The following is a 27,855-nucleotide window of genomic DNA, read 5'->3' as shown; positions in this document are numbered from 1 at the left end:
CCTAATTATTGAATTTATTTCATTGATCAGGACGAACTTGAATTTAAAAATGCCTTTTACACTTCTCCAGGATGTCCACAAATCACCTAAAGGCAAGGATAGCCTGGAGGCAGAGTTCATTGAATGCATTAGAGATTGTTTCCTGGAACAATATGTTGAGGATCTAACCAGGAAGGAGGTTACTCCCGATTTGGTATTTTGTAATGAGGAGGGATGAATTAATGACCTCATAGTTGAGGTACTAGGGAGAAGTGACCATTGTATGGTAGAATTCAAGATTCAGTTTAGGGGTGAGAAAGTGGAGTCCCACACTAGTGTTCTGGAATTAAACAAAGGAAATTACATTGGCTCAGGGACAGATTTGGCCCGTATAGACAGGGTAGGAAGGCTGAAAGGAAGGACAGCTGATGAGCAGTGGCAGTTGTTTAAGGAGATACTCAATTCCTCACAACATATCTCAGTGAGGAAGAAAGATAGGAAGAGGGGTACAAAACATCCATGGCTAAATAAGGAGCTCAAGGACATTATAAAGACAAAAACTAAGTTATATCATATTGCAAAGGCCAGTGGCAGACTGGAAGATTGGGAAACTTTCAAACATAAACAAAGGGAGACTAAAAAAGTAATAAAAAAGCAAAGACAAATTACCCCCAAAAAACTAGCACAAAATATCAAAAAAGATTGCAAAAGCTTCTGCAGGTACATAAAAGGTAAGGGAGTTGCTAAGGTGAATGAATATTGGCTCCTTGGAAGATGAAACTGGCGAGTTAATGGTGTGGAACACAGAAATGGCAGAGATGCTAAATCAATACTTTGCTGTCCGTGTGGATTTTGCACATTCTCCCCGTGTTTGCATGGGTTTCCCCCCCACAACCCAAAGATGTGCAGGCTAGGTGGATTGGCCACACTAAATTGCCCCTTAATTGGAAAAAATGAATTGGGTACTCTAAAATTAAAAAACAAAAATCAATACTTTGCCTCAGTTTTCACAGTGGAGGACACTGGTACCATTCCTATAGGAACGGGCAATTCAAAGGCCATAGAAAGGGTGGAACCTGGAACAATCCACATCAATAGGGAAACGATACTCAACAAACTCTTGGGATTGAGGGCAGACAAGTCCCCAGGGCTTGATGGCCTACATCCTGTTAAAGCAGAGATAGTGGATCCATTGTTTATGATATTCCAAAATTCCATGGACACGGGAAAGATTCTAGCGGATTGGAAAAATGCTAACATAACACCCTTATTCAAAAAGGGAGGGAGGCAGAATGTTGGAAATTACAGACCAGTTAGACATCTGTTGTTGGAAAATTGTTAAGAGTCAATTATCAAGGATGTAATATCAGGACATTTTGAAAGCCAAAGCACTATCCATCAGAGTCAGCATGGTTTTAAGGAGGGCAAATTATGTTTGACTAATTTGCTTGAGTTCTTCAAAGATGTAACAAGCAAAGTGGATAATGGGGATCCTGTAGATGTAGTATATCTGGACTTCCGGAAGGCGGTTGAAAAGCTCCTGCACAGAAGGTTAATTCACAAGGTGAGATCACATGGGATTAGGGGGTAACTTAATTAACTTGGATAGCAAACTGGCTGACAGACAGGAGACTGAGAGTCGTGATAAATGGGTTTCTTTCTGGATGGCAAGATGTAACTAGTGGGGTGTCATAGGGTTTGGTCCTTGGGGCCCAGCTATTTACAATCTATATTAACAACTTAGATACAGGGATAGAAGGTTCTATAGCCAAATTTGCAGGTGACACAAGTTGCAATAAGGAAATAAGAACCTTACAAATGGATATAGCTAGGTTAGGAGTGTGGGCCAAAATGTGGCAGATGGTGTTTAACATGGATAAGTGGGACGTCATACATTTTGGTCGAAAAAATGGAAAGGCAACTTATTATCTAAATGGGGAGAGACTTTGGGGTGCTCCAGTGCAGAGGGATCTGAGTGTCCTCGTTCATGAGTCGCAGAAAATGAGCATGCAGGTGCAGCAAATAATAAGGAAAGCAAACAGAATGTTGGCATTTATAGCAAAAGGAATAGAGTATAAAGGTAAGGAAGTGTTGTTGCAACTGTACAAGGTATTGGTAAGACCGCACCTGGAGTACTGTGCACAGTTTTGGTCCCCTTATTTGAGGAAAGATGCAGTAACATTGGAGGCAGTTCCCAGGAGGTTCACTAGATTGATTCCAGAGACGAGGAGAGATTGAACAGTTTAAGCCGATACTCTCTAGAGTTTAGAAGAATGAGGGGAAATATAATTGAGGTACACAAGATGCTATACGGTATGGATACAGTTGACGTGAAGCTGATGCTTCCTCTTGTGGGGCATTCTAAAACGAGAGATCATAATCTTAGAATAACAGGTAGCAAATTTAAAACAGATTGGAGGAAAAATTACTTCTCCCAAAGAGTTGTGAATCTGTGGAATTCGCTATCTCAGAGTGCGGTGGATGCAGAGACAGTGAGTAAATTTAAGGAGGAGTTAGACAGATTTTTAATTGGCAATGGGTTGAAGGATTATGGAGAACGGGCAGGACGATAGATTTGAGGCCAGGATAGGATCAGCCATGATCACATTGAAGGCATTAGGCCCGGAGGCTAAATTGCTTACTCCCGCACCTAGGTCATGTGTTCTAGGGAGGAGAAATCAGCTCTCGTTGATTTCACAATCCAGCTCTTGGCCTGTAATATTGTAGGTAGCAAATGAGGAACATATCAGCCATGATAGAATAGCGGAGCAGGCTCGATGGGCCAAATGGCCTAATTCTGCTCCTATATCTTATGAACTTTGCAACCAATGGATTGTTTTTAAAGTACAGTTACTTCATTCTTTCTCAAGTAGCATCATGGGATCTTTTAAGTCCACCTCAGCAGGCAATAAAACAAGTCCTTGCCTGAACATCTCATCTGATATTTACCTAAACAATGCAGCACACTCAAGTATTCACTGACGTTAAGCTTAGATTACTTGTTCAAATCCATTGTAGAATCGAACACAATCATCTGAATTATAAGCAAAAGTGCCACCAACTAATCTCAGCAGACACAATTATATTCACAACAGAATTAGTTGGAAACTACATTTATTTCTGCTAGGATTTGTTGTATATTCTTTAGATCGCAAAAATCAGACAAGGATATGTATGTTTCATGTTGCTGTACTATTAATACGACCACAAGTATTGATTATTCTATCTCTTCTGCCTGCATTTAATGAGCAACAATTGAAAGTAGTAATGCAGTACAAGACTACATTTAATCTAATCAACGGTTTATTGCGTGTAGGACAGTTGTTAACCCACAGGTCTGATGATGCTGAAGAGAAGGTCACTTAAAATTACAGAATTATTAAAGCATAGGAGGAGGCCATTCAACTCATTGTATCTGTGCCGGCTCTCCACAGAAACAATTTACCTAGTGTCACTTCCCCACATTCTCCTCGTAGCCCTGGACAATCTTCCCTTTCAGATAACAATTAATTCCTTCTCAAATGCCTCAGTTGAATCTGCCTCCACCACTCACTCAGGCATTCCAGATCCTACCCACTCGTTGCTTGAGAAAGCTTTTCATGTTGTCATTGCTTCTTTTGCCAAATATCTTAATTACATGCCCCCTTGTTCTCGATCCTCCCATATCTACTTCATCCAGACCCCTCATCATTTTGAATACCTCTATCAAATCTCCTCTCAATTTTCTCTCCTCCAAGGAGAATAACTCCCAACTTCTCCAACCTATCTATAGAAATAAAGTTCCTGGAACCATTCTTGTGAATCTTTTTTGCACTCTCTAATGCCGTCACATCTTTCCGAAAGTGTGGCGCCCAGAACTGGAAGCAATACTCCAGCTGAAAGCAAACCAGTATTCTATACAAGTTTAATATAAGTTTCTTGCTTTTATGTGCTCTGTCCCCATTACTAAAGCAGAGGATACTCTGCTTTATTCCCTATGCACATATACCCTCAGGGTCCCTCAACTCTCGCACACCTTTTAGAATTGTACCATTATATTGTCTCTCCGTGTTCCTCCTACCAAAATGAATAAGTTCATACTTCTCTGCATTAAATTTCAAATAAACCTCTGAATTGTAAGGACAGGATGCAGGCGTATGGACAAAAAATGTTCTATAAAAAATTAAATTGTAACAATTGCCAGAAATGAACTACTTTCAGACTAAATTATGAAACTAAATGGTAAACACGAACACATAATCAAAACTAGTTTTGGAATGAAATGGCACCCAAGTTCTTGGGCGATTTTTTTCATTTAACGTTTTATTTGTCAGACTTATCCATACCCAGATGAAACTTTTCCTGATGTTTCAGTCTTGCAAATCTTGATTTGAAATGTTCCTCACAGTAACTACATTTGAATGGTTTATCCTGTGTGTGAAGGATCATGTGCTCCTCAAGATGAGGCCTCCGTGTGAAGGTTTTGTTACATTGCTATGACCAAAAGAAAAGCAATGAAGAATCATCACAGAAACTGGTAGCACATATATATGTAATTCTGGAGGTTGGAATGGCAGGTGGCAGGGGGGTAGAACAGAAATAAAACTTACTTCACACTTCCAGGCTTCACTTTTCTTCTTTCTGGCAGCAAAGAACTCTTGTATGTTAGCTGGATGGAATCTGGAAACATTCCCAATCAGATAAATTAGAGTCCTATGCCATTATAAATGAAGATCAGGATAATATCACACTTAAGAAGACAACAATTGTTGGGCAAATATTTCACAGGGAATCTTGTTCTAAGCTGCAAATCCTCAACAGATAGTTCATCTGAATATTTCATCATCCCCTCATTGTTGTGTTTGATGCTTTAACATATCTTAAGACCTAAACAGTTTTACATTTATGATAGAGCGTACACTTGGGGAACAATAAAAAGTATTTAACCACTTACAGCACAGAACATCTAATTCTTTTGCCATTGTTCCACATCTTGACATAGCAAGCTGGTGAAACCATAATGTAGGGGTGTGTTATTCAACATTGCCATAAAATAATGGTGTTGCATTGAATTATATACAACATCTCTTTGTCACAGTAAAGTTCTGCCATTTGTGTCTTCACCATATGCAAATCTGCTTTATCTGACTGAAACATAATGAATATCATTTCACAGATTGCAGATCCAATGTTTGCTTATCTGCCGTTTCCAGAGAAAGGAAACTGGAAGAAAAGTTGGAGAAAATGTCAAAAAGTAGAAAAAAGTGCCTAAATTAAGATTTTTAAAAAGGGTGTCCACATGCATTTCCTGGACTAGGAGATGCTCACTGTGTCATCTGCTAATATGTATACTGGAGCATGGGTGTTCATAATTGTTATGAGTTTTGGGTGACACGTGGTACAGTGGGTAGCACTGCAGCCTACGGTGCTGAGGACCTGGGTTCGAATCCCGGCTCTGGGTCACTCTCCATGTGGAGTTTGCACATTCTTGCCGCGTCTGCGTGGGTTTCACCCCCACAACCCAAAGATGTGTAGGTTAGGTGGATTGGCCATGCTAAATTACCCCTTAATTGGAAAAAAATAATAATTGGGTACTCTAAATTTATTTTTTTTTAATTATGATTTCATTTGTGTCTCCAGTACAATACAGTATCCAGACAATCTTTAAGTTATCATCATTGATAAATGATTGTATATGAACCAAACAATAAATGTCATAGAAAAGTGATGGCAGTTGCCAAAAAGCAACAATATTAAATAAGCAGGAAAGCAGCGGCAGTGATACCATGCTGGCCAGGGAATCATGTTAATCAATTTACAATTAGGTACATTAGGCAGTCTGAAGATAGAAATAGGGCCAGCATTAGTTTTCCTGCTAGTCATATTGCCAGGTTAACTTTTGTAAGTAGGAGAGATCCAAGCTTGTAAGAAAGAGAGAAGTTACTTCATGTGTTGTTCGAGCACCAGCACTTAAAAAAATCCCAGTTAATAATTCAATTATTAGAAAGAAGGCACTTGAATTGTACCAGCACAGAAAAAAGTAGTAAAGAGAGTAATGCTGGTTCCACGAGTGGCAATGATGAAGGAATGTCTCCTTCACATTCCACATGATTCTTCGCCAGCATAGGAAAGTTTGATTGCCTTAAAAAGAATTTGGACTTCATAATGTGAAGTTGGTGGGGGAGGTTACATTAGAAAATTAACCATGCCAGAAAAAAAATTTGGTCTGAGACTGTGAATGATTTCAAAGGGTTCCCCAATGTGGATGCTGAAGTAACCAAGATTAGTGAGTTGGCAAAAGAAGTTGGAGGAGAAGGATTTGAAGATTCTGGCCACAAATGAAGTAGAAGACTTGCTTTAGTCTAATTAAGAAGAATTGGTGGAACTGATGAAATTAAACGAATGTAAAGAGGTGGTGGAAGAAGGTTCAATTTACGCGAAAGATGATGATATACCTCATAAGGTCAGCTGAAGAATTGAAAAAACAGGCGACAGGCTACGACACAAACATGGAAAGTAGTATTGTATTTTGTACTGTTCCTTACTGAGAACTTTACAAGGTTGAAAAGCAAAAGGCGAAGCAGCCAAAAATACCCTTTACTGAAATCTACTGCCACATCAGCATTTACATCAGCCACGTCATCCACACGCTGTACCTCCCCCTTGAAGGAAATCTCCACCAACTTTGCCTCCAAGCCAATCACATTCTAATGGAGAATCTTATAGTGAAGTTAAGTGTGAAGAATAAATATTTATTTTGTTAAACAGCGGGACATCCCTTTATTTATTCAAAACATTATTTTTATTGTCTTTACTTCCCTATTTGTACCAAATTTGTGTTTGGAACTTACCTAATTGGCTCCCATTATAAAACATGTTTCCCATTTGTACGGTTTTCTAAAAACACAATCCACATGAAGCGAGGACCACCTACCTTCTCCGGTTGATAGAAACAGTTATAGGTAGAGCAGGGAGTTATCTGCAGTGTCCAGGCCAATATTTATCCCTCAAGCAACATTGCAGGAACAGATTATCTGGTCATTTAACATTGCTGTTTGTGAAAGCTTGCTCTGTGCAAATTGACTGCCGCGTTTTAACGTCACAATCTTAACTATACAGCAAAAAAGACACCTGCATATGTGAAAGACACTACAGTATATAAATGCAAACTGTTCTTTGAAAGGAAGAGGGCAATTTTCTCGCAATATTCATTAACTATTTTAATGTTATTTGAGCCCATTTGTTAATTTGAACAAAACAGTTTTAATTTAATAACTACATTGCCAAAATTTGGTACTAGCCCAAGAAAAATCAAAAAATGGTAAACACTGGTTCCCCTTGGACAATCCAGATGCAATTTGGCTGCCATGAGGTGCAGGACGCAGAGGGACATGCAAATACTTAAACAGGATATAATCAACAGTTTACACTTACCTCCTCACGTGCTTTGCTAATGTTTTTTTGCTTGCATGCAGCTTGTTACAGAATGGACATTTTTGTTCTTTCCTTTGAATAGCAGCTTGTGCATTATGCTTCTTTCTGTGTGCAGTTAAATTGGATTTGGTGGAGTAACGTTGATTACAAATATCACATTCAAAAGGCTTTTCCCCTGTATGCACACGAGTGTGGCATTCATATTTTCCTATAAAATTCAATATGTAATTAGGAAAGTCAGAATATAAGATTAAGGTGTAGAAAGTTTGCAGTAAACGACTGGATTCTTCAGAGCATAGTCAACACATGCATTCAATTCAATGCAACACAGCGGACAGCACAGTTTTCATTCACAATAGCCCCCACCATAGCTTCTTAATCTTAGGTATGCCATCACAAGGGGACTCAGGCACTTCTTCACAATAAAATGAAAAAATTATTTATATATCACATATCAAGTATTGTAAATCGGAATTATGTGCAAATAAACAGATGTCAAATTTTAGTTTTTAAGACACAAGTGGAAAATTTAAATTGAGATCATCTCTTTTAGGTCAAATTTAAAATAATTTTAAATTCATGAGTTTGTTTCGACAAGGGAGTCACATCCTACTAAGTGGCAGCAATAGGCAACACAAAAACCCCAAAAGAACAAGGATTGTTTATCTTACCAACCTATTCGATCAAAACTTTTATCACATTTCGGACACTGGAGTGTTTTCTTGCTTCCAGTCTGTGAAATGACTGGATCTAGTTCCTTAGGAATATTTTGCTCAATTTCTTCTGCATCGAGAGTCTCGTCCTCATCAGTTTCTTCATCATTCTCATCCCCCCTTTCCATTTCTTCCTCCACTTCCATTTCTTCCTCCCTTTCCAATTCTTCCTCAAATTTGATTTCAACTCCTTCTATTTCATCTTCACTCTCTATTCCTTCACAGTCATCATGCTTCTCTGTGGCACTACCATTTTTACTGGAATAGTCATCTTCAGACACATCCGTGTTGTCATCATTACTTTTACTGTCAAACTTTGCTGGGCACTTGCGAGAACGAGTCGACCACCTCCTTGTAGAAAGTTTGGTCTTTGCGGCATCAGCACTTTCTTCTCGCATGGCAGAACTCGCACCGTGAGCTTTAACTATATGGTTTTCCAGGGATTTTTTATAACAGAAACTTTTACTGCAGAAGGTGCACACATTTTGTGATTTGGCAGTAGGTTCAAAAGAATTATTTTCTTCCGAACACTGGTCATTTACAGTGAGCAAGTCTGTTTGGCTTGACCTGGACATGTTTTCATTACCAGTCAACAATTTAACTGCATCTATAATGTCAAGAAACTGTGCCGCTTCCAAAACTGAAGGGATGTCATTCTCCTGTATGAAGAATTCAGACGTATACAGAAATTCCAACAAATGATGAAAAACGTAGTAACTTATATGGTCCAATTGGATACTACCCATTTTAGGGTTTTTGCTTAAACAAGCATGGAAATAACTGCTACCCACCGCAACAACCACCTTATGAGCACAAAAATGCTTCCCTTCTACCATGATAATGAGGTCACAGAAAGGTGACTGCGTGAGTCGATCATCGTTCATATATTTCAATAGATTTTTGTTATGCAACAGGGACCTCAGATGTACAATTGGTGAGGATGGTCCTAAAGGAATCTCTAGATTGTCTGCAACGTTTGAAAGGCCTTGTATTGATCTGGGACCACAGCAGAGATTTTCAAATTTTGACGTCTGTAAATCTAAGAAAACGTCTTTACAGGGTGCTCCAGTTAAACTTGAACTAGTTTTCTGAGAAATATTCTGAGACATGGTGTTCATGAAAATTGCAGCAGCTGTGACTTTTCAGTCAGCTAACAGATAGTGGAATATCATTGTAGAATATACGTTCTTTTAATATAAAATGTGCTTGTAATTCTGACTGATACAAGATGATCTCATACTGCACAATCTTCTTAGTATGGTTGTGATATTCATCAAGCCTGCAAAAAAATCACCCAAACAGATTATTACAATAAAAATGCCCATGCCTTTGAGTGTTGCAATGAATACTAGTTAACTCAATTTTTTTTTTAAAGTGCTTATGCAGAATTGGTAAACTGGTGCAATGATGAGACAGGGTTAGTTAATTATCTGATAGCAAAGGATCTTCTAGGGCAGAGTGATCATAACACAACAGAAGTTCAGGTTTGGTTTGAGGGTGGCTCTGAAACTACTGTCTTAATCTAAAATAAAGGCAATTGAAAAGGTTTGGGGACAGAGTTGGCTAAAGTGGACTAGGAAAACAGATTAAAAGTGAAGGCAGTATATAAGCAATTTACAGAGAAATTCTCAAAGATATATACCATTGAGAAAGAAAGGCTAGGAGTAGGGCAAACCATATATGGCTATCTTAGGAAAGTAGCAAATTGTAAGAAAACACATACAATGTTGTAAAGATTAGTGGTAGACCAGAAGATTTGGAATTTTGTAGAAAGCAGCAAAGGATGACTTAAAAAATAGGGAGAAAGGAGATTATGAAAACAAACTCGGACATTTTTTTAAAAGGACGGTAAGAGTTTCTCCAATCACATAAAAAGGAAGGCAGTGGCTAAAGTAAATGTAATGCCCTGAGAGACTGAGTCTAGGGAATAAATAATGGGAAATAAGGAAATTGCAGAGACTGAATAAATAATTTGTATTTAACTTCATGGCAGAAGATAATTAAAGCATCAGAATAAGAGTAGAACATCAGTGTGCAAAAGGGAGGGAGCTAAAATCATCACAACAGAAAAAGAATTAGACAAACTAATGGGACTAATGGCTGACAAGTCCCCTGGACCTTAAACGAAGTGGCTGCAGAGATAGTGGATGCATTGGTTGTAATCTTCCAAAATTCCATAGATTCTGGAAAGGTCTGAGCAGACTGGAAAACCACAAATATGACATCCATATTCAAAAAAGGAGGGAGACAGAAAAAAAGAAACGAAAAGCCAGTTAGTTAACATGTTACTGAGAAATGTTTGGAATCCATTAAGGAAGTAGTAGCAGGGCATTTAGAAAATTAGATGACAGTATGAATATCCTTTATCTGTAAATATGAAAACCAAACTATTTTTTGGATAGCTATACGGTTCATTTGTATATTAATAAAACAAAGAAATATAACATTGCAGGTGTAATCATTGTTAACTGGTCAGAAAGTAGGGTGTGAAAGTGTTGGCTTAGTTCTGTTGGCTGGACATCTGTTTGTGATGCACGAGGCCAAAGGCGAGGGTTTATGCCCATACTGGTTGAGGTTATTCATGTAGGCCCGCCTTCTCTACCTTGCCCCTCACCTGAGGTGTTGTGATCCTCAGGTTAAATCACCACCAGTCACCTCTTCCCCTCAAAGCGGAAAGTACCCTATGGTCATCTGGGACTCTGGCAACTTTACTTTACCATATTTTTGGTACATACAAAAATATCTAAATTTCAAAACACTATTGGCCCCTAGGGTTTCAGATAAAGGACACTCGACCTGTATAATCAAGCAGAGCTAATAGAGTTTTATGAAAGGGACATCATGATTGACAAATTTACTGAACACCCCCCAAAAGTTGTTAGATATTGCCTTGTGAAGCTGAAGGAGCCATGCTGCCATCTTCCATAAACCAAATAACAGCAGAACTAGAGCTTTGTCTGGGTTTAAATTGCCTGGCCCTCATCTGCACTGTTTCTACTTGAAAGTCTGAACTTAGTGCATACTGCAAGACTAATTCATCTGTAAATGTTCTTCCTGTTGTGGAAGTTAGTGCGACTGGAAAAGTGGATTACCCCACATCAGCTTACTAACCTCTCTTAAGGTATACACCTTTGATACCGGAAGTTTTATTTGGTCTCTGTTCTTTGACCTGTATCTCTTCTGCTTATCCCTTTTTTATTGTATGAATGCAAAAAAACACACTGTGAACCGTCTTCCCATGTTTTGAGTGTGCTATATCAACAAACCCTCTGATTTTACCCTAATTCAATTTTGTTATGGGGTTATTAATAGACGATTGGATCACTTCAAAACTTAAGGGTTTGGAGAAAATATACCACTACTTTTACGGGGAAAATCAAAAACAGCAGTGTAAAGAAAGGTGGTGAGCCGAGAAATCAGTTTTAAATTAAAGCCCCTCCCCTCCGTGACAATTCAAAAAGGCATTCAATATGGTACCCCATAAAAATTACTGCACACGGTAAGAGCTCAGTGCTGGGGTAATATACCATACATACTCATGCAAAAGTGACATTTCTGAGATTCATTGGGCAAAACATTAAGAGGGCTAACGTTTATAGAGATGTTTTCAAGGGGTTTACTTTCAACTCAAACATATCTGTCCGGCACTCCTAACATGGGGCGAAAATCTCCGCGGACTGACGTGACGCCCATTTCCGGCGGGAAAAAGCAGTGTGCATGACTCCGGCGTCCGGGCCTTCTTTTAAGCTGGCAATCTCCGTTCCCGGAAGGGCCAGCAGCGGACTGACGCGATAGGCGTCAGTTTTTCCAGCTGCGGAAGTGGCGAGTCCCGGCGTTTGTGTGGTGGGGAGAGAGAGAGACCCAGTGGGTTGGGGGGAGAAGAGCGACCCGGCATGATTGGGGGGGGGGGGGGAGGAGAAGAGCGACCCGGCATGATTGGGGGGGGGGGGGGGGGGGGAGAAGAGCGACCCGGCATGGGGGGGGGGGAGGAGAAGAGCGACCCGGCATGGGGGGGGGGGGAGGAGAAGAGCGACCCGGCATTGGGGGGGGGGGGGGGGGGGGGGGGAGAAGAGCGACCCGGCATGGGGGGGGAGGAGGAGAGAGACAGACCCGGCATTTGGGGAGGGGGAGGAGGAGAGAGACAGACCCGGCATTTGGGGGGGGGGGGGGGGGAGGAGGAGAGAGACAGACCCGGCATTTGGGGGGGGGGGGGGGGGGGGGAGGAGAGAGACAGACCCGGCATTTGGGGGGGGGGGGGGGGGAGGAGAGACAGACCCGGCATTTGGGGGGGGGGGGGGAGGATGAGAGAGACAGACCCGGCATTTGGGGGGGGGGGGGGAGAGAGACAGACCCGGCATCGGGGGGGGGGGGGTTTGGGGCAGCGGCGTGCAGAGAGGGGGGGCGACGGATGCCCGGGGCCAACGCACCGTCGCCCCCCCCTCTGTACGCCGCTACCCCCTACCCCAACCACCCCCCCCTCACCACCCCTACCTCCCTCCCCCTCACCACCCCTACCTCCCTCCCCCTCACCACCCCTACGTCCCTCCAACGCCCCTACACCCCTCCCCACCACCCCTACCCCCCTCCAACGCCACCCTCCCATCTCCGGTGGGAGATTTAAAAACCCTGCGGGAGCGGAAATAACGCCGCTGCCCGCCGATTCTCCGACCCTGCGTGGGGTCGGAGAATCCCGCCCCTGGCTCTCAAAAGAATCCATAAGGTAGTGGGAGAAGTGACACTATACCAGCCATTTGATGTCTCTCTCTCTCTTTCCCTGTGCTTTTATTAACAGTAAGAAGTCTTACAACACCAGGTTAAAGTCCAACAGGTTTGTTTCAAACACGAGCTTTCGGAGCACGGCTCCTTCTTCAGGTGAACGGAGCCGTGCTCCGAAAGCTCGTGTTTGAAACAAACCTGTTGGACTTTAACCTGGTGTTGTAAGACTTCTTACTGTGCTCACCCCAGTCCAACGCCGGCATCTCCACATCATGGCTTTTATTAACAAGCCTTCCTCAACACCCACAATCCAGATGAGGAAGCGGCATCAGTGGTTGGGTCTACACTTTCAATGTTGTTTGGGGATCAAGGAAAGAGACAGCTGTACAACTGAAAAATGTTAACTGGTGAGACCCACACAGACACAGGGAGAACGTGCATACTCCACATGGCTATAATCCGGGGCCAGGATCGAACCCAGGTCCTCATTGCCCTGAGGCAGCAATGCTAACCATTGCGCCACCACCGACCTTAAGTCAGCATTCACAAGGGCACAATTAGCAAGGTTGAAATTCTGCTCACCCCCCCCCCCCCACCCTCCCCCACACAGCAAGGCTGAGAGGGTTGATTGAGGACAAAAGACCAGGAAATTTGTTTAACGTTTGCTCTGCAAATCGGTCCCTACATCCTGTTTCCAATTTTTATTTACTCACATAAAAATGTTTTATCTACTTGGATTACAAAGGTACACTCAACATCAAAAATAAGGTACCGTTATTCCATATGCTCGCTTACAATATTCGGCTAGGGTGGGCAGGTATTTGCAGGTGCCTTGTCCATCCCATCTTGCCGAGGGTACTAATGGAGTAAAGGGGCTGTGAGAGAGACAGAAGTCTAGGCTACATCCTGTTTCATGTGCACTATTTATTACACTTCTCCGATTGTTAGGTTCCTCCCCCCAAAAATCGAAACCAATCTACATTCTTCCTGCCTCGATTGACAAATACAAACTGGAGGATTATGGTATGTGCAACTTTTTTAATATATTAATTCATGGGATGTGGGCGTTGTTAGCCAGACCAGCATTTACTGTCCATCTTCAATGCCCCTTGAGAGGGTGGTGGTCTGCTGCCTTCTTGAACTGCTGCAGTCCAGGGGGTGGTGTCAGTACACCCATAATGCTGTTTGGTGGGAGGGGTTAAAGAGTTGAAGAGAGATGACCCAGCAACAGTGAAGGAACAGCCACATATTTCAAAGTCACAATGGTGCGGTTTGGAGAGGAACCTCCAGATGATGGTGGTGCCATGCATCTTCTGCCCTTGTCCTTCCAGATGGCAGCAGTCATAGGTTTCGAAGGTGTTGTCTGAGATGTCTTAGATGAGTTTTAAGGAATAATGAATTGAGGGTTTTGATGTGATTGCAGAGATTATAGTTTGGTTCTGCAATTTTGAGGTTTTTATCCCTGAAACCGCAGGATCAACTTTGGCATGAGTATATGTAAAACTAAATTTTTTAGGGTAAAATTGATGGAGTCAACTTTTACACAAATATTTACAGTACTAACACTGGTAGAGGATTGATTATCTTGCAAGAAAAGGAGCCGGGTGAAATAAGTCATTTTCAAGTTGGCAAACTGTAACTAATGGGATGCCACAAAAATTAGTGCTGGGGCCTCAACTATTTACAATCTGTACTAATGATTTGGATTAATAGGCTGAGCTATTGGACTCAATTGTGTTGACAATACAAAGACAGGTGGAAAGCACGTGAGAAGAAATTCACAGAAAATCTGAAAGAGAATACAGAATGGTTAAGTGAGTGAACAGCACTTGGCAGATGGAGCAAAATGTGGGAAAATTTCAGGTTACCACTATAGGTAGAAAGAATAGAAAAACAACATATTATTTAAACGGAGAGAGATTACAGAATGCTGCAGTAGAGGAACCAGGGTGTCTTTGTACAAGGATCCCTAAATGTCAGTATGCAGGTACACCAAATAATTAGAAAATCAAAAATAATGTAAGTGGGATGAAGTATAAAAGGAGGGAAGAATAGGGCAGGGTTTTCTTATGGGGAAAGGACAAGCAGGTTGGGTCTGTGCTGATTGGAGTTTAGAAGAATGGGAGGTATCTTGTTCAAACAGAAGATTCTAAATGGCTTAAAAGTAGGTACTGAGATGTTCCCCCTTGTGTGGGAATCCAAAACTAAGGGGCATAGTTTCAGAATAAAGGATCGCCCATTTAAGAGGGAGATGAGGAAGATTTTCTTCTGTCAGAGGGTGCTGAATCTTTGGAATGCTCTAACCCAGAGAGCTGCAAAGGAGGAGTCATCCAATACATTCAAGGCCAAGATGGACAATCTCAAACCATAGGAGAGTTAAGGATTTGGGGGAACAGGCAGGGAGGTGGAGCTGTGACCAAGATGAGCAGAGGGCAGCAGAGCAGATCTACTGATTGGCTGTTCCGGGGAAATTTGCATACTCGCAGTGCGGTCAGTCTAATTTGAAGGTGTACCTGCGAAAGATACCCTAGGAGTTAGAGTGAAGGAAAGCATCCAGCAGAGGGCAGCAGAGCAGACCTACTGATTGGCTGTTCTGGGGAAATTTGCATACTCGCAGTGCGGTAAGCCTGATTTGAAGGTGGTTTGTGGAGGGGCTGTTGTCAAGTGACAGGTAAACCCGAAACACTTCGTCAGTGTTTCTCCCCCACCTCCTCCTCTAACCAAAAAAAACCCACGGTCGTTGGGAAGCGGGAGCAGGGGCCTGTCGTGAAGGTGAGTGGGTGCCTTTAAATTTGCTTACCTTTCAGCGGGAGCAGGGTTTGAGGGAATATTACGTAAGCTCTTCCTTTCTTTTTCTTGTTTTTTTTAATCTAGAGGTGATGTCAGGGAAGGCAGTACAATGCTCCCCCTGCAGAATGTTTGAGGTGAGGGACGCCGTCAGTGTCCCTGCTGATTTCATCTGTGGGAAGTGCACCCAACTCCAGCTCCTCAAAAACCGTGTTAGGGAACTGGAGCTGGAGCAACTTTGGATCATTCGGGAGGCAGAGGGGGTCATAGACAGAAGCTTCAGGGAGGTAGTTATGCCAAAGAATAAAGATAGATGGGTGACGGTGAGAGGGGCTGGGGGTAAGCAGTCAGTACAGGGATCCCCTGTGGTCGTTCCCCTTAGTAACAGGTATACCGCTTTGGATACTGTTGGGGGGGACGACTTACCAGGGGTCAGCCATGGGGTACAGGTCTCTGGCACAGAGTCTGTCCCTGTTGCTCAGAAGGGAAGGGGGGAAAGGAGTAGAACATTGGTCATTGGAGACTCCATAGTTAGGGGGATAGATAGGAGATTCTGTGGGAACGAGAGAGACTCGCGGTTGGTGTGTTGCCTCCCAGGTGCCAGGGTCCGCGATGTCTCAGATCGTGTTTTCGGGATCCTTAAGGGGGAGCGGGAGCAGCCCCAAGTCGTGGTCCACATCGGTACCAACGACATAGGTAGGAAAAGGGATAGGGATGTAAGGCAGGAATTCAGGGAGCAAGGGTGGAAACTTAGAGCTAGAACAAACAGAGTTATTATCTCTGGGTTGTTACCCGTGCCACGTGCTAGCGAGTCGAGGAATAGGGAGAGAGAGCAGTTGAACACGTGGCTGCAGGGATGGTACAGGAGGGAGGGTTTCAGATTCCTGGACAATTGGGGCTCATTCTGGGGTAGGTAGGACCTCTACAAACGGGATGGTCTACACCTGGACCAGAGGGGTACTAATATCCTCGGGGGGAGGTTTGCTAATGCTCTTCGGGAGGGTTTAAACTAGTTCAGCAGGGGATTGGGAACCTGAATTGTAGCTCCAGTACACAAGCAGCTGAGAGTAGTGAGGTCATGAGTAAGGTTTCAAAGTTGCAGGAGTGTACCGGCAGGAAGGAAGGTGGTCTAAAGTGCGTCTACTTCAATGCCAGGAGCATCCGGAATAAGGTGGGTGAGCTTGCGGCATGGGTTAGTACCTGGGACTTTGATGTTGTGGCTATTTCGGAGACATGGATAGAGCAGGGCGAGGAATGGTTGTTGCAGGTGCCGGGGTTTAGATATTTCAGTAAGTTCAGGGAAGGTGATAAGAGAGGGGGAGGGGTGGCATTGTTAGTCAAGGACAGTATTACGGTGGCTGAGAGGACATTTGATGAGGACTCGAATACTGAGGTAGTATGGGCTGAGTTAAGAAACAGGAAAGGAGAGGTCACCCTGTTAGGGCTTTTCTATAGGTCTCCGAAAAGTTCCAGAGATGTAGAGGAAAGGATTGCAAAGATGATTCTGGATAGGAGCGAAAATAACAGGGTAGTTGTTATGGAGGACTTTAACTTTCCAAATATTGACTGGAAACACTATAGTTCGAGTACTTTAGATGGATCCGTTTTTGTCCAATGTGTGCAGGAGGGTTTCCTGATGCAGTATGTAGATAGGCCAACAAGAGGCGAGGCCGTATTGGATTTTGTACTGGGTAATGAACCAGGACAGGTGTTAGATTTGGAGGTAGGTGAGCATTTTGGTGATAGTGACCACAATTCGATTACGTTTACTTTAGCGATGGAAAGGGATAGGTATAAACCGCAGGGCAAGAGTTACTGCTGGGGGAAAGGCAATTATGATGCGATGAGGCAAGACTTCGGATGCATCGCCTGGAGAGGAAAACTGCAGGGGATGGACACAATGGAAATGTGGAGCATGTTCAAGGAACAGCTACTGCATGTCCTTGATAAGTATGTACCTGTTAGGCAGGGAGGAAGTGGTCGAGTGAGGGAACCATGGGTTACTAAAGCAGTTGAATCACTTGTCAAGAGGAAGGAGGAGGCTTATGTGAAGATGAGACGCGATGGTTCAGTTGGGTCGCTTGAGAGTTATAGGTTAGCTAGGAAGGCTCTAAAGAGAGAGCTAAGAAGAGCCAAGCAAGGACATGAGAAGTCTTTGGCAGGTAGGATCAAGGATAACCCTAAAGCTTTCTATAGGTATGTCAGGAATAAAAGAATGACTAAGGTAAGAGTAGGGCCAGTCAAGGACAGTAGTGGGAAGTTGTGCGCAGAGTCCGAGGAGATAGGAGAGGTGCTAAGTGAGTATTTTTCGTCAGTATTCACACAGGAAAAAGACAAAGTTGTCGAGAAGAATACTGAGATACAGGCTACTAGACTAGAAGGGTTTGAGGTTCATAAGGAGGAGGCGTTAGCGATTCTGGAAAGTGTGAAAATAGATGTCTCCTGGGCCGGATGGGATTTATCCTAGGATTCTCTGGGAAGCTAGGGAGGAGATTGCTGAGCCTTTGGCTTTGATCTTTAAGTCATCTTTGTCTACAGGAATAGTGCCAGAGGACTGGAGGATAGCAAATGTTGTCCCCTTGTACAAGAAGGGGAGTAGAGATAACCCCGGTAACTATAGACCAGTGAGCCTTACTTCTGTTGTGGGAAAAGTCTTGGAAAGGTTTATAAGAGATAAGATGTATAATCATCTGGAAAGGAATAATTTGATTAGAGATAGTCAACATGGTTTTGTGAAGGGTAGGTCGTGCCTCACAAACCTCATTAGGTTCTTCGAGGTGACCAAACAGGTGGATGAGGGTAAAGCAGTTGATGTGGTGTATATGGATTTCAGTAAAGCGTTTGATAAGGTTCCTCACGGTAGGCTATTGCAGAAAATACAGAGGCATGGGATTCAGGGTGATTTAGCAGTTTGGATCAGAAATTGGCTAGTTGATAGAAGACAGAGTGGTGGTTGATGGAAAATGCTCTGACTGGTGTCCAGTTACTAGTGGTTACAAGGATCTGTTTTGGGGCCGTTGCTGTTTGTCATTTTTATAAATGACCAGGAGGAGGGCGTAGAAGGATGGGTGAGTAAATTTGCAGATGACACTAAAGTCGGTGGAGTTGTGGACAGTGCAGAAGGATGTTACAAGTTACAGAGGGACATAGATAAGCTGCAGAGCTGGGCTGACAGGTGGCAAATGGAGTTTAATGCAGAAAAGTGAGAGGTGATTCATTTTGGAAGGAATAACAGAAAGGCAGAGTACTGGGCTAATGGTAAGATTCTTGGTAGTGTGGACGAGCAGAGAGATCTCGGTGTCCATGTCCATAGATCCCTGAAAGTTGCCACCCAGGTTGAGAGGGTTGTTAAGAAGGCGTACGGTGTGTTAGCTTTTATTGGTAGAGGAATTGAGTTTCGGAGCCATGAGGTCATGTTGCAGTTGTACAAAACTCTGGTGCGGCCGCATTTGGAGTATTGTGTGCAGTTCTGGTCGCCACATTATAGGAAGGATGTGGAAGCATTGGAAAGGGTACAGAGGAGATTTACAAGAATGTTGCCTGGTATGGAGGGAAGATCATATGAGGAAAGGCTGAAGGACTTGAGGCTGTTTTCATTAGAGAGAAGGTTAAGAGGGGACTTAATTGAGGCATACAAGATGATCAGAGGATTAGATAGGGTGGACATCGAGAGCCTTTTTGCTCGGATGGTGATGTCCAGCACGAGGGGACATAGCTTTAAATTGAGGGGAGATAGATATAGGACAGATGTCAGAGGTAGGTTCTTTACTCAGAGAGTAGTAAGGGCGTGGAATGCCCTGCCTGCAACAGTAGTGGACTCGCCAACACTAAACGCATTCAAATGGTCATTGGACAATCCACATTGAAGGCGGCCTGCCATTGGCCACCGGCAGGATCTAATGGTCCCACCCTTGTCAATGGGGCTTTTTGGCGAATGCATCCCTTGCCGCCGGGAAACCTGTGGTGAGGGTGCGCCATCGGTAGGACCGGAAGATCACAGCAGAGTGAACGACCAGAAAATTCCAGCCAATTGATATTTTGGACATTAGTACAAATTCAATGTCACAAATTACCGAAAGCTTTCTTCAAACGATATAATTGATTTAGTAAACATTTTTCATTTAGCCTTCCAGAACATGGATAAATGTGAGGTCATCCACTCTGGTAGCAAAAATAGGAAGGCAGATTTTTTTTGTATTTTTATTAAGGCATTTATATAAACAGTAAATACATAAACAAGAGGCAGCGCAAACAGGATCATAATAAATAACTAGCTAATCAACACCCAACACCCCTGTCCTCCCCCCCCCACCTTCCCCATTTTAACCCTTTTATCTCCCACTCCCCCCTCCTGACACCTCAATCCTCTTTGAAGAAGTCGATGAACGGCTTTCACCAGGGTCCTTGCAAATCCATCGACCGAACCTCTCAAGACAAACTTAAATTTTTTTCCAACCTCAGGAACTCCGCCAGGTCACTCATCCATATTCCTGGGTTCAGTGGCTCCGTGTCCCTCCACCCAAACAAAATCCATCTACGTGCTATCAGCGAGGCAAAGGCCAGGACATTGGCCTCTCTCGCTCCCTGGACTCCCGGGTCTTCCGACACTCCAAGTATCGCCACTTCTGAACGCGGGATCACCTTTATCCTCAAAACCTCAGACATTAGGTCCATGAACCCCTGCCAGAACCCCTTCAGTTTCGAACATGCCCAGAACATGTGATCTTGGTTTACAGGCCTTCCCGCGCACCGCCCACACCTATCCTCTATCCACTGAAAAAACTATTCATCCTGGCCACTGTCATGTGCGCCCTGTGAATTAGTGCTCCTAAACCAGTTCCCCTACAAGAGACCACCTCCATCAGCTCCCAAGGTGACCCCTCCCCCACTACCCACTTCCTAACCGTAGCTCTATTAGCTGCCGAATAATATATTTGGCAAGGCTAGTTTCCCCTCCACTCCAACAACACCTTCTTAACCTGCGGTGTTTTCCCTGCCCACACAAACCCCCAAATTAAAGCGTTAACTTGCTTAAAAAATGAGTTTGGACAAAGATCGGGAGGCTCTGAAAGACAATTAAGAGCTTTGCAGCACCGTAATTTTCAATCTCTGCAGCCGCACATTCCACCTCTTAAAATCTCCCTTCATCTGCTCCACCAACCGAGCCAGTTTCAGGTCCATTGCGCCCATCTCCATGTCACCTGAATGCCCATGTATCTGAAGCTCCCCCCCCCCCCAACCTTGAACAGCAATTCTCCCAACCTCATCTCCTGCCCCCTGGCCTTGATCGGGAACACCTCAGTCTTCCCCATATTTAACTTGTATCCAGAAAACCGGCCAAACTCCTCCAGGATACTCATGCTTCCCCCAATGCTCCACAATGGGTCCGACATATAGAGCAGCAGGTCATCTACATGCAGCGAGACCCTGTGCTCAACGCCCTCCTCCTCCACCCCTCCGCACAATCGCTCTCCAACTCCTTAATGCTCTAAGCGTCATTGCCAGTGACTCGATTGCCGGCACTCCCTCCGGTCGAAAGCCTTCTCTGCGTCCATTGCCACTGCCGCCTCCACGTCCTGTCCCTCCGGGGGCATCATTATCACATTCAATAACCTCCTAACATTCACCAACAATTACCTCCTCTTTACAAACCCCATCTGGTCTTCCCCCATAACCCCGGCACACAGTCTTTGATACGCAAAGTCAGGATCTTCACCAGTAACGTAGCGTCCACATTTAATAACAATATCAGGTGGTAGGACCCACACTGCTCTGAATCTCTATCTTACTTCAGTGTTAGGGATATGCACGGCGGCGATAATGTAGGGCCGAGTTCCCCCTTTTCCCTTGCCACATTATATGCCCTCACCAGCAGAGGCCCCAGGTTCCCCCCAACCTACTTATAAAATTCCACTGGGCCTTCCCTGCCTGCATTGACGCCATACTCTCCATCACCACCAGTCCAATGGGGGCCCTCAGCTCCTCCACCAGTTCCTCCTCCACCTTGAGGAACTCCAACCCATCCGGGAAACGCTGCATTTCCTCCCTCCCTGACCGTCGACTCAGATTCATAAAAATTCCTCAAATACCCAGTTCACCCCCATCGGGTCCAGTACCACCTCTACCCATCCCTTCCTTCACCTTTCCAATCTCCCTCGCCCCCTTCTGCTTCCTAAGTTGGTGGGCCAGCATCCGACTAGCCTTCTCCGTGTACTCATACACTGTCTCTCCGCAGCTGCCCTACCGCCTTCCCCGTGGACACCAGCCCAAACTCCATCTGGAGCTTCTACCTCTCCTTCAGCATCCCTGCCTCCTGGGCCTCCAAGTACCTTCTGTCCAGCCGCAAAATCTCGTCGACCAGCTGTGCCATCGCTGCTGATTCCTCCATTTTCCCATGAGCCTAGATTGAAATGAATCCCCCCCCCCCAACCACTTCCTTGAGCGCCACCCAAAGCGTGGTGGCCGAGACCTCCCCTGTATCATTTGATTTGATTTATTGTCACATGTATTAGTATACAGTGAAAAGTATTGTTTCTTGCATGCTGTACAAACAATGCATACCGTACATAGGGAAGGAAGGAGAGACTGCAGAATATAATGTTAGTTATATCAAGGTGTAGAGAAAAGATCAACTTAATACGAGGTAGGTCCATTCAAAAGTCTGATGGCAGTAGGGAAAAAGTTGTTCTTGAGTCAGTTGGTATTTGACCTCAAACTTTGGTATCTTTTTCCTGACGGAAGAAGGTGGAAGAGAGTATGTCCGGGGTGCGTGGGGTCCTTAATTATGCTGGCTGCCTTTCTGAGGCAGCGGGAAATATAGATAGAGTCAATGGATAGGAGGCTGGTTTGCGTGATGGACTGGGCTACATTCATGACCTTTTGTAGTCTCCTGCGGTCTTGGGCAGAGTAGTCTCCATACCAAGCTGTGATACAACCAGAAAGAATGCTTTGTCTGGTGCATCTGTAGAAGTTGGCGATGGTCGTAGCTGACATGCCAAATTTCCTTAGTCTTCTGAGAAAGTAGAGTCGTTGGTGGGCTTTCTTAACTATAGTGTCGGCACGGGGGTCCAGGACAGGCTGTTGGTGATCTGTACACCTAAAAACTTGAAGCTCTCGACCCTTTCTACTTTGTTCCCATTGTTGTAGACAGGGGCATGTTCTCCACTATGCTTCCTGAAATAGATGATAATCTCCTTCTTTTTGTTGACATTAAGGGAGAGGTTATTGTCATCGCTCCAGTTCACCAGATTCTCTATCTCATTCCTATACTCTGTCTCGTCATTGTTTGAAATCCGACCCACTACGGTGGTATCAGCAAATTTGAAAATAAAGTTGGATGGGAATTTGGCCACACAGTCATAAGTGTATAAGGAGTATAATAGGGTTCCAGTTCCACATACCCCCAGATGGCAGCCCTCACCCACTCGCCCACCTCCTCATCTGCCAGTAACCCCACATCCAACTTCCACTACGGGCACTATGCCCTCTCCCCCAGCCCCCGACCCCTGGTCCACTCGCAAATCTACCCATGGTAGAAACCATGATCGCAGAGTACCCCAAGTCGGTGACCCCCACCAGCAGCATCTTGTCCACCGCGAAAAAAAACATCCGGGAATACACCCGGTGCAAGTGGGAGAAGAACGAGAATTCCTTCGCCCTCGGACTCCGAAACCTCCTCGGGTCCAACCCACCCCACTATGTGCTCCATGAACCCTTCAGCTCCTTCGCCACCGCCAACACCCACCCCGACCTCAGGCCCGACCGGTCTAGACCTGGTTCAATGACCAAGTTAAAGTCCCGTTCTCTCTCTCCCCCCCACCAATGATCAACTGGTTGAGAGTTGTGAGTCATGGTCCGGGATCTTCCTCAATACCCGCCTCAAACTCCACATCATCCCAGTTTAGGGCATAAGCATAATAATAATCTTTATTATTGTCGAAGTAGGCTTACGATACACCGCAATGAAGTTACTGTGAAAATCCCCTAGTCGTCACACTCGGCGCCTGTTTGGGTACACCGAGGGAGAGTTCAGAATGTCCAAATTACCTAACAGCACGTCTTTCTGAACTTGTGGGAGGAAACCGGAGCACCCAGAGGAAACAAACGAAGACATGGGGAGAACATGCAGACACCGCACAGACAGTGACCCAAGCCGGGAATTGAACCTGGGACCCTGGTGCTGTGAAGCAACAGTGCTAACCACTGTGCAACCGTGCCACCAAAACCGCCGGCATCCCTTCCAGCTTCCCACTTGCTATTACAAATCTCCCGTCTGGCATGTCTGCCACAATGTTCCACACCTCGAACGCCACCCGTTTGTTTAGCAGCACTGCCACCCTTTCCTTAACCTTGTCTGCTCTCCGATCTTCAAATGTGTTTCTTGTAAAAAAGCCATGTCCGCCTTCAAGCTCCTCAAGTGCACCAACACACACGACCGTTTGACTGGCCCATTCAGCCCTCTCACATTCAATGTGACCAGCCTGGTCGGGGGGTCACCCCGCTCCCTCCACCTCTGATCAACCTTATCCTTTCTTGGGCCAGCACCCGTGTCTCGTGACCCCCAGGCCCACCCTCAGATGGCCACTGTCATCAATTATTTTCTTGCTGCACCACAGCAGCCACACCTTTGTCAGCAGCTCCCCCTCCCCTGAACAAAAACAACACCCCCCCCCCCCCCCTCCTCTACGCTAACCACCTGGCCACCCTCCACTGTGCTCCCTTTGCTAACCCACCCAGCTAGCCTGGCAGCCCCCACCCAAGTCTACTGAGCTTCCTGCCCCCCACTGACTCTCCCACACACCTCATAGAACAAACAAAGAAACAGGAAAAAGGTGCACTCAGGCTTGACACTCCAAGCATTCCGCCACCAAACCCAACAAAACATCTCATAGGAGAAAGGTTCTCCAACAACCATCAAACGAAAAGGCAGAAAAAGCAAACATCTCCTCACACCTCCTCTAAAGTTCAGTGACCCCCCTTCTCCTGCAAGTCCATTGTCTCTTAAAAATTCCATCGCCTCCTCTGATGCTCTGAAATAGTGTTCTTGGCTGTTAAAAGTCTCACAGAGGCGGGCCGGATACAGCACCCCAAACTTCACCCCCTTCTTAAAGAGGGCAGCCATCACCCGACTGAGCCCGGCCCTCCTCTTCACCAGGTCCGCATCAAGGTCCTGGTACACCCGCAGCTCGTTCCCTTCCTAGGTGCACCTCCTTGTCTGCCTCACCCATCTCAATATCTTTTCCTTATACAGGAAGTGGTGGAGACACACCACCACTGCCCTCAGTGGTTTTTTCGCCTGCGGCTTCATCAGCACCCTGTGCGCTTGGTTGACTTCCAGGGGCCAGTCAAAGGCCCCCTGCCCCGTCAACGTCTCCAGCATCTTGGCTACATATGTACCCGCGTCCGCACCCTCGATGCCTTCAGGCACCCCCACGATTCACAAATTGTCTCCTGCCGCGATTCTCGTTCAAGAAGTCCACCAGTCGCTCTGTCGACCACTGGACAGGCAGGACAGGCCCTTTACCTTCCGCCATCTTGACCTGTGGCGCACAAAGATTCTCTTGCTCCAATTGCTCCCTTCTTTTCGCCCCACTTGTGGTCCGTGGATCCATCCACCAACCCTACCAGTGCAGTTTATCTTTCTCCAGTCACTCCTGCACCTTTTATCACCAAAATATCCACCCTACAAGGGGGGGAAAGGTCCAAAAAAACCGCATGCAGCGGGAGCTGCCAAATGTGCAACCACTCACTCCACGGCCATTACCGGAAGTCCCATGGATGGCAGATTATTATTTGAATGGGTGAAATTGAGAAAGATGGATACTCAACAAAACCTTGGTGTCCTCGTGCATCAGTCATTGAATGTAAGCGCGCAGGTATACAAAGAACAAAGAATAGTACAGCACAGGAACAGGCCCTTCGGCCCTCCAAACCTGCGACAATCACGTGTCCTATCTAGACCAACCGCCTGTATCCTTCGATACCCATCTGTTCATGTGTCTATCTAGATAAGTCTTGAAGGTCACTACCGTATCTGCCTCAACCACCTCACTTCGCAGTGCACTGCAGGTCACCACTACCTCTGTGTAAAATACTTCCTCCGCACATCTCCACCAAACCTATCCCCCCTTCACCTTGAACTTGTGCCCACTTGTAATTGTCATTTCCGCCGTGGGAAAAAGTCTCCAACTGTTCACCTCATCTATACCCCTGATCATTTTATAAACTTTAGGTCACCTCTCAGCCTCCATCTTTCCAGGGAGAACAATCCCAGTTTATTCAACCTCTCCTCATAGCTAATCGCCTCCATACCAGGCAACATCCTGGCAAACCTTTTCTGTACTGTCTCCAAAGCCTCCATGTCCTTCTGGTAGTGTGGTGACCAGCAATCAATAAAGAAGGCAAATGGTATGTTGGGGCCTTCATAGCGAGAGGATTTGAGTACAGGAATAGTGATGTTTTGCTACAATTCTAAAGAGCATTGGTGAGGTCACAACTAGAGTTGTGTGTGCAGTTTTGGTGTCCTTATCTGAGGAAGAATGTTCTTGCACTGGAGGGAGTGCAGCAAAGATTTACCAAGCTGATTCCTGGGATGGCGGGCTGTCATACGAGGACAGACTAAATCAGTAAGGATTATATTCATTGGAGTTCAGAAGAGTTTGGGGGGGGGGGGGGGGCTGTGGAAGAGATCTCATAGAAACTTATAAAATTCTGACAGAATAGATTCAGAAAGAATGTTCCCGATGGTGGGTTGTCCAAAACTAGGGGTCATAGTTTGAGAATAAGGGGTAAATCTTTTAGGACAGAGGTGAGGAGAAATTTCTTCACCCAGCATGATGAATCTGTGGAATTCACTATCACAAAAAGTAGTTGAGGCCAAAATGTTGTGTAATTTAAAGAATGAATTTGATATCGCTCTTGGGGCTAAAAGGATCAAGGGATATTGTGGGGGGGAGGGGTAGGTTCAGGGTATTGAACTCTTTATGATCAGCCATGATCATAATGAATGGCGGAGCAGACTCAAAGGACCGAATGGCTTCCCCCGCTTCAATTTTCTATGTTTGCGTCTACATATAAGGCCCCTCAGGCCTGCTCTGACATTCAATAAGATCATAGCTGAATTTTGACCTTAGTTTGATCCCTCCAGCTCCCAATTCACATCGAGCCCAAAACATTTTCAATCTCCGCCCTGAGCATCCACAGCCCTCTGAAGCAGAGAATCTCCAACATTCACAGCTAGTGAAAACTGTTCCTCATCTCAGTTTCAGGATAAGGATCGATCATCTAAGACTATGTCTTCTAATTCCCCAACGAGGAGAGTCAACATTTCAGCACGTACCCTGTTAAGTTGCTACCCCAACAATAATCGGACATGTTTCAATGAAACCTCCTCTCATTTATTCTAAACTCCAGAAAATATAGGTCCATTTTACACAATCCCTCTTCACAGGACTGCCCTCTCATCCCAAGAATGAATCCAATGAACCATATCCTTCCTTGTCTAAGGAGCCCAAAACTGTGGACAGTACTCAAGTTGGGGTAAAAGTAGAAAATGCATTTTTTCATTGACAAATAACCTTATGTTGGACACCAAAACCCTAGCTCCAATTGGGTTTTAAATCCAAGTTACATTCCATAAATGCCATATTATTTCAAAGATTTGTTGTTTTTCAAATCTATTTATTACAATGGCTATCTGACAAGAATTAGTCCTCCACATAAAATCTGGTTGAAATGTAGAATTCAGGAAAGTTCTAGCTTTTAAATATGGCCTGCCCAATGGTAAGTGCTTCAAAATAAGGTGAAAGTAAACTAAAGTTTGAAATTTCCACAATAGATATCAGCATCAGTAACACTAAAATGATGAGAGAAGTTGGATTATTGTGCACCCAGTCTGTGCTCAAAAAGTATCTAAAATATATAAGACGGAAATACTGGAAATCATTAGGTCTGGCAGAAAATGTAGAGGCAAAATAATAATAATAATCATCATTTATTGTCACAAGTAGGCTTCAATGAAGTTACTGTGAAAAGCCCCTAGTCGCCACATTCCGGCACCTGTTCGGGGAGGCTGGTATGGGAATTGAACCTGCGCAGCTGGCCTTGTTCTGCATTACAAACCAGCTGATTAGCCAACTGTGCTAAACTAGCCCCAAGACTTAATGTTACAAGACTATGACCATTCATCAAAACCAATTCTGAAGACTTGGTTTCTTTCAGGTGCAGCCAGACCTGTTGAGTATTTCCA

At 44.6% G+C, this 27,855-nt stretch overlaps 1 protein-coding gene across 5 annotated transcripts in view; it reads right to left on the bottom strand.

Moving 5' to 3' along the window:
* Nucleotides 1–27,855, bottom strand: part of zbtb41 (zinc finger and BTB domain containing 41) — a 153,285-nt gene that overhangs the window by 17,124 nt on the left and 108,306 nt on the right. For all 5 annotated transcript variants that reach the window (XM_038794872.1, XM_038794870.1, XM_038794875.1 and 2 more), the window contains 4 exons: nucleotides 8,068–9,384; nucleotides 7,393–7,600; nucleotides 4,569–4,638; nucleotides 4,305–4,452 (listed from right to left, as the gene is read on the bottom strand). In XM_038794872.1, coding sequence (XP_038650800.1) covers nucleotides 4,305–4,452; nucleotides 4,569–4,638; nucleotides 7,393–7,600; nucleotides 8,068–9,223 — 1,582 coding nt within the window. In that variant the 5' untranslated portion in view covers nucleotides 9,224–9,384. The remainder of the gene's footprint in view (nucleotides 1–4,304; nucleotides 4,453–4,568; nucleotides 4,639–7,392; nucleotides 7,601–8,067; nucleotides 9,385–27,855) is intronic.

This window comes from Scyliorhinus canicula, chromosome 4 (assembly GCF_902713615.1).
Source record: "Scyliorhinus canicula chromosome 4, sScyCan1.1, whole genome shotgun sequence".
Taxonomy (NCBI): Eukaryota; Metazoa; Chordata; class Chondrichthyes; order Carcharhiniformes; family Scyliorhinidae; genus Scyliorhinus; species Scyliorhinus canicula.
This window is presented reverse-complemented; position numbering and strand designations above follow the sequence as displayed.